This window comes from Ascaphus truei, chromosome 6 (assembly GCF_040206685.1).
Source record: "Ascaphus truei isolate aAscTru1 chromosome 6, aAscTru1.hap1, whole genome shotgun sequence".
Classification (NCBI taxonomy): domain Eukaryota; kingdom Metazoa; phylum Chordata; class Amphibia; order Anura; family Ascaphidae; genus Ascaphus; species Ascaphus truei.
Window position 1 is genome coordinate 64,844,060 of NC_134488.1, and position 12,880 is coordinate 64,856,939.

The window sequence follows — 12,880 nt, forward strand, 5'->3', positions numbered from 1 at the left end:
GGGGCCTAACAAAGGGGCAAACAAGTCCTTTATTCAGAAGTAAAATGTCATAAGGATTAAGTTCATGTTTTGAAAGGTTAGAAATGTTTAGTGGTTTTATGCAACTCGTTACAAACTTTTCTCTGGGTTTTTCACCTCTATGGGTCTTTCGGTTCTTGGTTGTGACCGTAACCTTTCATCTTTTGTTGGTGCCACATTCAATTCCCGATGTTCCAGTCCATCTGTCGGATATACAAACTTTTTCTGTATTCTTATTTTTAGGTAATGCACCTTCATTTGAGTAATTCCTTCTATCTCATCTAACCTGTTGTGTTTTCGTGGTGTGAATCTGGGTGTCCACATTTTATTCTGTTTCCACTATTTATATTAATTAGAATTCATTCTCTGGTTGTTAGTACTAATATCCTGTGATATTGTCTATTTTGAGCAGGCAAACTATAATCTTATTTAAAGGAATTTGTTCCTAGGGACGTATGTATGTATGTATGTCTTTATTTGAATAGCACCATTAATGTACATAGCGCTTCACAGCAGTAATAGTTACAATCATATAAATAATAAGATATAAATAACACAAAGGGAAGAAGTACTTCAGACTTAAAAGTTACATTTATGAAAAGGAGTCCCTGCTCCGAAGAGCTTACAATCTAATTGATAAACGATCAATTTATCGATTTTATTGGTAAAGGTATTTCTATACCTCCCATTCGTGTTGTTGCATTTGTCCATATTACTATTAGATGTTTTTTGTGCGAATTGCGTTGGTGATTTGTTTTCTAATCAGTCTCATCTCAGTTTTTTTATTTAAAATTACTTCTTGTCCGGTTTTTCCATTCTCACTTTAATGTCACCATCTGTTTTTATACACGGAGGATCTTCGTTAAAAAAATTCCAGTTTAATCTGTAAGTCTTCAATATTCTTTTTGATAGTGTCTAATTTGACTTTCCTATATTTAATTCATAGCCCCATAAGTTTTAATGAACAGTCGTCAAGTGTGCTCTCCCAATCGGATGTAAATTCAACACCATCAGGGTCAAATGCCGGTACTTTACGTATTCAAGTCATACGAATAGACCAGGAGTGGTCAACTCCAGTCCTCGAGAGTTACCAACAGGTCAGGTTTTATGGATATTCCTGTTTCAGCTCAGTTGGCTCAGTCATTGACTGAGCCACCTGTGCTGAAGCAGGGATATCCTTAGAACCTGACCTGTTGGTAGCTCTTGAGGACTGGTGTTGGCCACTCCTGCAATAGACTATTTTCGCATTTGAGTTTTTATTTCTAAGGCCTCGTCCAGGGTGGTGCTGAGCGGGCGGGCGGGCGCGCTCACGCTGGCCGCGATGAAACTCATTGCTGCAATGTGTGTGGCCAGTGTGAGCGAGCGCCTGTGCATGCTCGGCACTTAGCTGCTTGCCGGAGCAAGCAAATTTGAATCTGCCGCTCGCTCGCGCGTCACGTTAATGGTTCGCCTAAGGAGGGCAAACCAGCTCCGTGGTGTCTTGGCTGCGCCCCCCGAAACGCCCCCCCGCGCAGCTGCCGGCCACAAATCGCCCGGGCGAGTAGGAGCGCGTGACTTCATCGCGCATGAGTGCCAGCGCACGCGCTCTCTGCCTGGCCGCAGCTAATTGTCAAAGGAGCTTGCATGGGCTATCATGTTGAGCGCCACTTTGGCGGTCTTCCAGAAAATCCATGCCTCGGCCTTTATTAACCCTCATATTGGAAATAGCAGTTGTTGAGATGATAGAGAATAGTGACAACTGTTGAAGAAATATATATAAAAAAAAAAATAAGAAATATAGAAATTAAAAATACAATATGCAAAAATGAATAATACTGTATGTTGTGTATAATGTATTATTTGTATAATTCTTATTTGAGAGACCCATAAGTCTTTTAATATTACTTTCTTTTAATTATTGTTATTTTTAAATCGATCTATAACAAAACAACAATATTTCAATGCACGTGCTGGCTTCTTTTGCGCGTGACACGGCTTTGTGGGAACACAGCGTGTGCAGGTATATTCATGATCGTTATGTAACGCACGTCACTTTTCATAAAGACATGGGGAAGCATTGCCCCCAACAGTAAGCTGAACTTCTGCTTGGAAGTAGTGGCATTTCCAAAAGACGTGGAACCTTACCCCAAGCAAATTTGGGGGGCTTATTAACCCTGTCACTGCTGAAGGGATCACATCGCATAGGTTTGTGCGATAAAATATATTGTATTGCAGTTAGTTGGTAATATTCGTCCCGAGACGGTCTCATCCAGCTGCTCTCTCGCTCTCTCGCGCTCAATTATGGCTGAAAACACGAGTTCAGTGTTCCAAAGGAGGATAATAAAATAGTTCACACCCGCTAAAATGTGCAAGGTTCCCACCGGCAAGCTAATGTCCCCTGTTCATGCAGCGAGACGCTGAGTCAGTCTGCTGTGGCAGGCTCTGAGGCCGGAGTGAAGTATGAGATTGTAACACGTTCACAATATATTGTGTCAACGGTTTACACGCAGCAAGAGGAGCATTCATTCTGTGCAATTGTACATCTGTGCTGTGACTCCATGAGCAGAGTGGACAGGCCTCTTCCTCGCCCCCTGCAGTGTTGGGGGCCAGGACATGTCTTGCAAACAGTGGCTCTCGAGGGGTTCAAGTAGGGCTCAGCATTTACAGATGTAGCCGACGTTACGGCGCCCGCAGGAGAGAGGGAGTTAGCTCCGCCCCTTTCTTACAGGGAAGCGCTCACCAGAAATCCAGGTCATGCACTGAGGCCGGAGGGTGAGAGGGTCCTGGAAAGCATGAGGGAAGAGAGTAGTGAATGCAGGAACAGTCTCCCAGCAGAGGTAGCAAAGCGAAGTTATTGGGTCAAACACAAGAGAACCCTAAATAGGGGGAAAGCTTTGTTTAAATTAGGGGCAAAGTAAATAGTAGTAAATGCAGAGCAGGTGGGTCAGTTTGGTAAACTCCAGCAGTTGGGCACCAGGGATTTTCTACTCGGCCACCTCTCCATAAAGATCTTATGTGGGTGACACACCTATGATATCCAGAGCTGGCAATTTAACCACTCATCGGCCAAAAGGCCCTGCTTCACATGTACTTCCCCTTACCCCTCTCCTCATTCCATGGCTGTATTAAGCGATCTTAACTCCGGCCCCCTCTCTATTTCCCAGCTGAGTGTGGAGCATCAGTCACTGGCACCCAGGGCGTCCTGCTGTCCCCTAACTACCCAGTCAACTACAGCAACCACCACGAATGCATCTACTCTATCCAGAGCCAGCCGGGGAAGGGCATCCAGCTAAGAGCCAGGACGTTCCAGCTGCACCCTGGAGACGTTCTGAAGGTAGCACTCCCCCTCCTCCTCTGTTATTGCCCAGGGAGATGGTAGTCAGTATACATATAAGAGGAATACACTGCCATAGTGCTAGTGTGTGATTGAAGTGGGTGAATCTGGTTTGCGTTCCAGAATCTGGATTATATTCAGATTCAGTTTTATATGCATATCTCTACCAGTGAAACGGTCTTCTGCTGAGCTTCCCAGGTACGGCTCCTTGAAATCTACTAATGTCACTAAGGGGCTTATTCTACACTCGCTGAATCGGCCGATTGGGTAGTTTTCGGCCAAAATTCACTAATGAAGTCAATGTTTGAATTTCGCTCGACTGGCCACTTCCTCAGATATAGATAAAGCCCCTAAGTGAGGCAGGCTCACATATTCATTTACTTTGCAAGCTCATTTTAGGAATAAAATACATATTTTAAAATGTCAGTGAGCAGAGAAAGAACTAGAGGTGGAAACACCTTACTGGAGCGCAGGGGAGGCCCACATCAATCCTCAAGAGCTGCTAACAGGTCAGGTTTTCAGGATATCCCAGCTTCAGCACTGGTGGCTCAATCAGTGGCTCAGTCACCTGTGCTGAAGCTGGGATATCCTGAAAACCTGACGTGTAGATGGTCTTTGAGGACTGGAGTTGTCCACCCCTGCGGTACAGTACGCGGAAAGCAATTGTAACACTATATATGAACGCATAATAGTTTCGGATTGACAATGTAAACAGTTATCAGATTATATCCTATTTACGTACCTGTCCGTTCTTCCTGCAAATAGTTCTTGTGTTGTTTAATACGCCCACATCTTCATTATTATTGATAACATTGTCCACTCTTGTTGTTGTCTTCTGCATGTTCATTTTCATTGTTATGTTGCGCTTCCAGTCTACCGATCTTTTTCTTATCAATACAATAATAGTAGACATAGGCATGTCGTGGAAACGCCACCTGTAACACTCCCTCTCCCTTCCCAGGTGTACGATGGTCTGAATAGTACGGCTCGTCTCCTGGGATCCTTCAGCCAGTCCGAGATGCTGGGAAAGAGCATGAACAGCACCTCGAGCACCTTGTGGTTGGAGTTCATCAGCGACTCCGAAAACACCAGCAAAGGCTTCGAGTTGTACTATTCCAGTGAGTGCCTCGCGGGCTCCAGCGTGGTGGTACTGTGCTTGCCTGCAGGGCAGCGGCATCCTTTGCACCCCATCACTTGCCAGAAAGGGTTAATGGCCTATCAAGTCCAGTCCCCTACAAATGTACCGTGCTGTGCTGAATGCAGAGTTAGGGTGTCATAGGAAAAAGGATGCCTTTGAAACCAGCCATTTCTCCCCGCCCCTCCCCATAAGCCTGTATGACTTTACTTCATATAATATTAATATCTTGCCCCCCGAGCACGGTCTAGGGTGTTTGGTCGCTGCTGTTTCACCGCCACTCACCTCGCCGCGGGTCACTTCACCGCCAAGGTAAGTCCCTAACCTTAACCCTTAGCCTAACAACCCCTTACCCTAAAAGCCTTACCCTGGTCCCCTTACCCTAAAAAAATCTTAACCTGTCCCCTTACCGTCAACCTCTACCCCTATCCCCTTACCCTAAAAAACCTTACCCCCATCCCCTTACCCTAAAAAACCTTACCCCATCCCCTTACCCTAAAAAACCTTACCCCTGTCCCCTTACCCTAAAACTCTACCCCATCCCCTTACCCTAAAAAACCTTACCCCTGTCCCCTTACCCTAAAAAACTTACCCCCGTCCCCTTGCCCTAAAAAAAAAACCTTACCCCCGTCCCCTTACCCTCAAAATCTCACCATGATCTTCTTACCCTAAAAACCCCTTACTCTAACGCTAATTACCTACCATGGTGCCAAAACTGCCAGCAGCAAAAAGACAGCGGCGAAGTGTCCCTCTGTGGCTGTATGGCAGCGGCTAAAAGTCTGCGGTGAAATGGCGGTGTCTACTCGTCCTATTCCTCCTGAGTATGTCCTGCTGTTAAAAAAAAAAAAAGTCTCTTTTTTTAGTGTTAAAAAAAAACATGATTTGTGAAATCGCTAGTTTCTGAGGTTACCGTGGTAACCTTTACATTGCGCTAGGCTCTGGGGAGAGCTCCATTTTATCCATTGCGAATACTTAGTATTTAAATGCTTATTTCTAACGGATCATCAGATTTAAAATATAAAAACAGAGTTGGAAAGGACAAGGAAGCGAGAGAAAATAAACGGGGGGGGGGGGGGAATGGCGATCGGCGCAGACTGCTGCTTTAGCAATGATCCCTGTCCTTTTTCTAAACCCAAACGATGACTGAAGGGAGGCACAGCAGCACTGCTTTTTATGCCCAGATGAGCCAGAAGCATGGTGCCATTTCAGTGCTATTCACACATTTGCAGCAACAGCAAGATTAACCCATTCAGTGTGGCAGGAGATCAGAGCTGGAGGGGTTAAGGGCATCTCCTTGCGCTGCTTGTCCTCGGTGTAGATGTGACATGCCGTTTGTTTTTATAAATGTTCTCCGAGCTGCTAATAGCTTGTGAACGTCTGAATGCGAGGTAGAGCCCAGCGAGACGCAGCGCGGGCATTTGAGATTTGTCTCATTAGAAGCCGCCTTTAAAAGGCCCTTATTGGGAGAAATAGACAAAATGCCCTGTGTGCATGCAGGAGCTTCCTAATAACCAAGCTCGTTAAGGGATCACAATCTGCCTGAACAAGCCAGTCCTATTACATCCTTCTCATTCAACTCGTGATAATGTTGTGGACGTGACACAGAATAACTTACAAGAGATTCCGCAACACATACAGTACTTCTGTAATGCAGGGGTCCCAGGTGTGTGTGTGTGTGTGTGTGTGTGTGTGTGTGTGTGTGTGTGTGTGTGTGTGTGTGTGTGTGTGTGTGTGTGTGTGTGTGTGTGTGTGTGTGTGTGTGTGTGTGTGCACACACACAATCATTGGGGCGCAAAGCTTTAATTCCTATAAAAGAAAACAGGTGTTTTATATATTGAAAATCCTCAAAATAATGCAAGAATATATTTTTGGATGTTGCTGAATACAAACCACTGCAGACAGTATTAAACGTGTTTATTTCCAAAATACTTTTTTTTGTTTTTAATAGAGGCCAGCTACTCACTGCTCTATGTTATTATTATATTGCTCTGCATGACAAAGTATGATGATATTGCTCTCCTTGTAGTAATATTGCTCTGCATGTTAGATCGCTTTGCATGTTATATTGCTCTGATTATATTTCCATCTCGCAGCATGTTTTTATTTTGTTCTGCATGTCATATCATTCTGTGTGTTGTTATATGCACTGCATGGTATTATAAAGCTATGTGTGTTAATAATATTATAATTGTTTGTTCTTGTATAGCGCTGCTAGTTTTACAGAGATATTTTGCAGGCACAGGTCCCTGCCCCGTGTAGCTAACAATCTATGTTGTTGGTGCCTGAGGGACAGGGAGATAAAGTGACTTGCCCAAGGTCACAAGGAGCCGACACCAGGAATTGAACCAGGCTCCCCTGCATCAAACTCAGTACCAGTCAGTCTCTTTACTCACTGAGCCACTCCTTCTCCTTGCATCACTCCTCATAGTATTATTATATTGCTCTGCATGTTGCAATATTGTATTCCTCTGCATTGGATATTGCGTTGCCTGTTATATCGTTCTGCATCTTTTTATATCTCTTTGTGTATTATTATATTGTCCTGCATATAATTATGTCTATCTGCATGGTATTGTATCGCTCTGCATGGTATTGTATCGTTCTGCATGGTATTGTATAATTCTCCGTGGTATTGTATCGCTCTGCGTGTTATATCACTCTCCATTTAATTACATCTCTTCGTGTTATATCGCTCTGCATGGTACAGTATATTATTGCTCTGCATATAATTACATCTCTACGTGTGGGGTTTTATATTGCTCTGCAATGTGTTGCCCTCCTCTCTGGCCGTCTCTCTGGTTAAGTGACAAGGCGCTCGGGCTCCTCTGTGACACTTCCAAATGACACCAAACCTCACAGTAATTGTAATTTTCCACCAGCTGACAAAGTGACAAAGCCGCAGGCAGTGAGGTCGCTGATGCAGCCAGATCATGTCTCTCCTAATTGTCCTTGTCCTGATGCTGCAGGTTTTGAGCTGATTAAGTGTGAGGACCCGGGGACCCCGCAGTATGGCTACAAGGACAAGGATGAGGGACACTTCGCAGGCAGCTCTGTGACCTTCAGCTGTGACCCTGGTTATGGCCTACGAGGCAGCCGTGTCTTGGTGTGTCTGACGGGGGAACGCAGAGTGTGGGACCAGCCACTTCCTGTGTGCGTAGGTATGGAACCACATCTCACCACCCTATACACCTGCAAGTCATGTATAGGGACTGGCTCTTGCTTGGTATAGACTTACTGCACCATTTTTTGCTTGGAGGCCTGTTAATTCAATGTTTCACATTTGACGCAGACTTGCCTGTCTCAGAGGTTATTGACTCCAATAAAAAGGATTAAAATAATATTGCACACATGAGACCCCTATGCAGTTTGGTGTGAAGTGGGGTAACAGTTAAAGCATTATTCCACCTGTATTGACAGGGAAATACCCTTTCACTGACAGACAATAATATTTAGGATCGGACTGCTGATCTCACTCACAAATACATATGAATACACCAACTGATAGTAAAGAATAGTTTATTGAAATACTTAGCTGCGGACAGTATTAGACGTCAGGATATCACACGCAAACGGTTTCACCAGAGAACCCACACACCTTGCACAGGTGCCTGGCGATTACAGTTCATATTCCTGGACCCACGGCACGATTTGACTGTTGTCCTTGATCACAAGCGAGGTTCCTCCCTCCCTCCTCCCAAAACAAACTTATACTGTATACCACTATCTCCTGAGCAGGAAGGGGGCGCAACGCACTCACTACAAAATGAACCTCTTTGAGTGCCGATAACCTAACTCAGAAAAGAGGAAGTGTCTCCTGAGCTGACTGCTCCAGATTCACAGTTTAAATCTTTTTTCAGGCAGGAAAGGGGACGTCAACTTGTCTAAATATTTTTAGACTATGTAAGCACAATTTCAGCCATCGTAGACATTTTAGCAAACAGCAAGAAAAGTTAACTCATTGTATGCCTGGGATAATACAACTAGGCCATGAGAACCAAGATAAATCTAATTCTCCTTACACCACCTCACAGCGTTTGATGCATTCCATTGTAATGTACTGTATGCAGCATGTAACTCCTCTTATTCACATTCCACAGATCACAAGCTGAAACACATTGGGTGAAATTTGAGAAAAGCACTTTGATACATTTACAAAGAGATCCGGGATGAAAATGTCTCATTGCGTAGTGTTGCTCTGGAATTACCTTGATACATACCCCCATGTATACAGCCTGTGAGGCTCTTCCCCTGCCCCAGACAGCGCTGAGACTGGCAGTAGTCTTGTGAATAACAATAAGTTGGCTTTGCCTTTGGGTGCACGAGCTCTGCAAACCACTGCCAAGAACACAGCAGGATTAAAGAGACAGGCCTGGGGAGACAGGGCAGGTGGAGCAGAGATGCAGAGATGTGTTCATGTGGCCCTGTGCTCATGAACATTTCAGATATTTGTGTATGTGTGACACACACACACGTGGTATATTAAATGACTAGCTAATGGCTAATACAGTATCATCCGCAGTTAATATACTTTTAAGGGAATCATCTGGGAATTGCTAAATAGTAATCATTTGGGGCCATATTTCCTAAGCAGCCTTCTGCCACAAGACCACTTCCAGTCCATTGACTTGAATAGACTGTAAGGTGTCTTCCAGCGCCGGGAGGTGTCGTATGGCAGAAGACTGCTTAGTAGATATGGCCCTCTTCTTTATACAATAAATACACACCTTTGTCTGTACATTCAATATACGACATTATTATGTGTACTTACATTAAATACAGTATAGCGCATCATATCTACATGAAATAAACATATTTATATTAAATACACAGCGTTATGTATTCATTAAATATACATATACACAGTAATTGATTGTTTCAGTGGTCCTGCTGGACGTGTGTGATGTCCTGACCCCCCACCACCCTGACTCAAGGAATGCCTCCAGTGAACTCAAGATCCCTATGTGGCAATGCCCTCCATCAATGTACTGTACCCATTAAATGTATATCTGTTATGTTATTCATGATACTCATGTGTGTCTACAGTATATATATATATATATATATATATATATATATATATATATATATATATATATATATATATACACACACACACACACACACACACACACACACACACACACACATTAAGTATACAGTGACACCAAGCCACATGAATCACGGAAATTGATAAAACAAGACCAAATGTTGCAGGATGCAGAATGATTTAACTTGAAATGAAAAGAAAATGGGAACACTTGGCTATACTGTAAAAAAGAGCAACATGAGTAAAATGATTGTTTATCATCGCTCTGGTGTACAAATCCATGGGTGTCATAAGAGTGTGCGTTATACAAAAAGATGTGAGCCACAGACTCTCACAGCGCCGCATCCAGGCTCTTCTCATAATGCACTGTGCTAGGATATCGCTTGGTATGGGAAATAGCAGGTTGTTTTACATAATAAATGTGAAGTTAATTGAGGTTGAAAACTGGTAAATGGCAGTAGAGAGGACAGAGCTGGACAAATAGAGTAGAATCAGGAGCATTACTTGTTTGCATGAATTATTGATAGGTCTTACACATACGCACAAGGGTATGTTGTGAGTCACTGCACAGAGGCACCTCTTGCACCTAAGGAATTACAGGAAAGTGTGGTCTGGCTAGCTTTAGTATTCCTGCGTGGCTTTTGCCTATAGGGCTGAAACACAGCTGGGGAAAATGTAACAAGTAACAGAGGGTAAACATTTCAAATATCTGTAATGCCATATGGGATGATATGTTTATAATGATCCAGTGAGTAGCAAACACTGTAGCGTTGGCTAAATATGTTTGAAAAGGGGTAAAATATGCTTCCTATCTCTAGTATGTACGTGGCTATGCAACGGATATCAGTATTGTAGGAAAATGTGTGTTCCAATGAAGAGACCATATATTAAACCAGGAAGATGTATATCTCATAATTACCCATGCATTCATTCATCCAGTTCTGGACTATTACTCTTTATTTAGGGAGGTGCAAAACAGATTTTGCACTTCAGCACAGTGTAATGAGTGAGAAAGCGATAAATAATGTAAATTTAAAAAAAATATATCTTTCAATAGCATTTATTTGTACTGAAACAAGAGTCCAAAATGTCCCTGACTAAATAGAGTAATAATGGATTGACAGATCTTGGCTGTTGATTGGCAGAGCTAGTCACCCCCTGATGTGTGTTTCTTTGTAGCGGAGTGTGGTGGCAACATACCAGGGGCGAAGATAGGCAGAGTGCTATCTCCTGGGTACCCTGCACCCTATGATCACAACCTCAACTGCATCTGGATCATAGAGGCGGACGCTGGCTGCACCATTGGGTGAGTGTCCATAAAGTTGTATTTTGTCTAGGAGGAGGTGAAAATGCATTGCTGGTCTCTTGTATGGGGTGCCGGTATCTCCTTCAATGTGAAAATCCCTCCGTCACGTGACCCACAGGATTTTTACATGGCGGGGATACCGGCACCCCATAACAGGGCCTGTATCTTGGGCAGTAGGGGTCCCCGGACCTGAAATCAATGTGGTTCAGCTCCGGAGACTCCCTGCTATATTACTGTAATGTTTAAAATTAAATAAAACCCCAGCGATCGCCTGTGAAAGGTGCGCAGTTAGGCTGCGGTCCCAGTCAGTACTGTAGCAAGCGCACCCGGCGGGGGGCGGCACGTGCACAGCGCTTCACCACAGATCGCTGTCTTGGGAGAGAGAGAGCGAGATTGCGATGAAAGGGGGCGTGGTGGAGGTTTTGCGGGGCGTGGCCATGACCTCACGCGGTTGGTTCGCCCTCATTGGCTGAACCGCCGGCAGGTGCGTGGTCATCCCTCCGTCGCGAGTTCCAAATACAATTTTTTTGTATTTGAGAGAACTCATCGTAGAGCGCGGCTGCACCTTCCGCGCGGAGGGAGGGACTGGGACCGGACTGACCGGGGGGCGGTGGGGAACGCACTGGGACCACAGCCTTAGAGTAACCGATTCAGCCTCTTATTGCACGTCTCTTACAGACAGCCAGACCCCGGTAGGATTAACACAGCAGGGACCCTTGCTGTGTTCATCCGATGGGCCTTTCGTCTGCCGCGGCAAATTTTTAAAGAATCTCAGGCAAATCTCGAAATCCATTTAGAGAAATGTTCGAAAAACGGCCGCTGCATCTGTATATCTGTGTGTGTATAAAACGGAAATAGCCGTGTTAGTCCAGTTGCGATAGTGCAGAATAAATGAGTTCTTCAGTATTTAGGTGATAACTTTTTTTATTTGGACTAACAATTTATGTCATAGGAAAAGCTTTCGAGAGTTCTCCTCTCTTCCTCAGGTCAGCAATACTGATTAACAAAGAAATCTATGGCTGAAACAGGGGTTAGGAGAGCAGAAAAAAAAACAACACAAAAAACAGAGATGTACTGTAGATAAGGTAGGGTGCGAAAGTGGTGTTTGAAGACATAGGAACGGTAAAAAAAACCACTGACAAGGAACAGCATGGAGGGGGAAGGGGATGCTGCGTGGGGGGGGGGGGGGGAAGTTGTAGATAAGAACATTGGCAGAGAGGCAGGCAGGATAATTACAAACAATTGTGATAGTGTGTGAGAAACCCCATATCCGCATTAAGTCCTCTTGTTTTGGTGTCAAAGAGTCTTATCATTGTGAGTTCAAATGTTTGAATGTTTAATGTCACTAGTTGCCACATATAACCCTAGTGGGAATACGAAAAATAATCAACGATCTGCAACTTATGCTGGAAGAGGATGTGACATTAAAAGAAATCTTCCCCAAACCTCCCATTCTGGCATTCTGGCATTCTGGCATTCTGGCAACCACCAAACCTCAAACAGAAATTAGTCAACAGAAAACTTCAAAACGAACTTAAAGACACTGATAATGGCACAAAACCGTGCAACAACACACGTTGCAAACTCTGCAAACATATATGCCTTGATCCCACAGTGAGTCACAACTATGGAACACTCAATGTTAAAGGATCATACGGCTGCAAATCCGGGAATGTGGTGTATATGATACTTCAATGCAACAAATGTGACCAAGGATGCTACATTGGAGAAACCAGCCCAAAACTACAAGGCAGAATGAATATGTACAGACACTCAATACTCCATCACGAAGAAGGAAGATACTGCTCACCAGTGGGACATCATTTCTCACAGCCAGATCATTCCATAAATGATTTAAAAATCAAAATCCTCAATGGAATGTTTAAACACACCTAAGAACGGAAAACATTTGAACTCAGAATGATAAGACTCTTTGATATCAAAACAAGAGGACTTAATGGGGATATGGTGTGTGTGTGTGTGTGTGTGTGTGTGTGTGTGTGTGTGTGTGTGTGTGTGTGTGTGTGTGTGTGTGTGTGTGTATATGTGTATATATATATA

The 12,880-nt window shown here is 43.9% G+C and overlaps 1 protein-coding gene across 1 annotated transcript in view; it reads left to right on the forward strand.

The window, feature by feature from the left end:
- Positions 1–12,880, forward strand: part of CSMD2 (CUB and Sushi multiple domains 2) — a 701,191-nt gene that overhangs the window by 555,816 nt on the left and 132,495 nt on the right. The window contains 4 exon segments of the mRNA XM_075604612.1: positions 3,162–3,331; positions 4,293–4,449; positions 7,433–7,624; positions 10,693–10,819. Coding sequence (XP_075460727.1) covers positions 3,162–3,331; positions 4,293–4,449; positions 7,433–7,624; positions 10,693–10,819 — 646 coding nt within the window.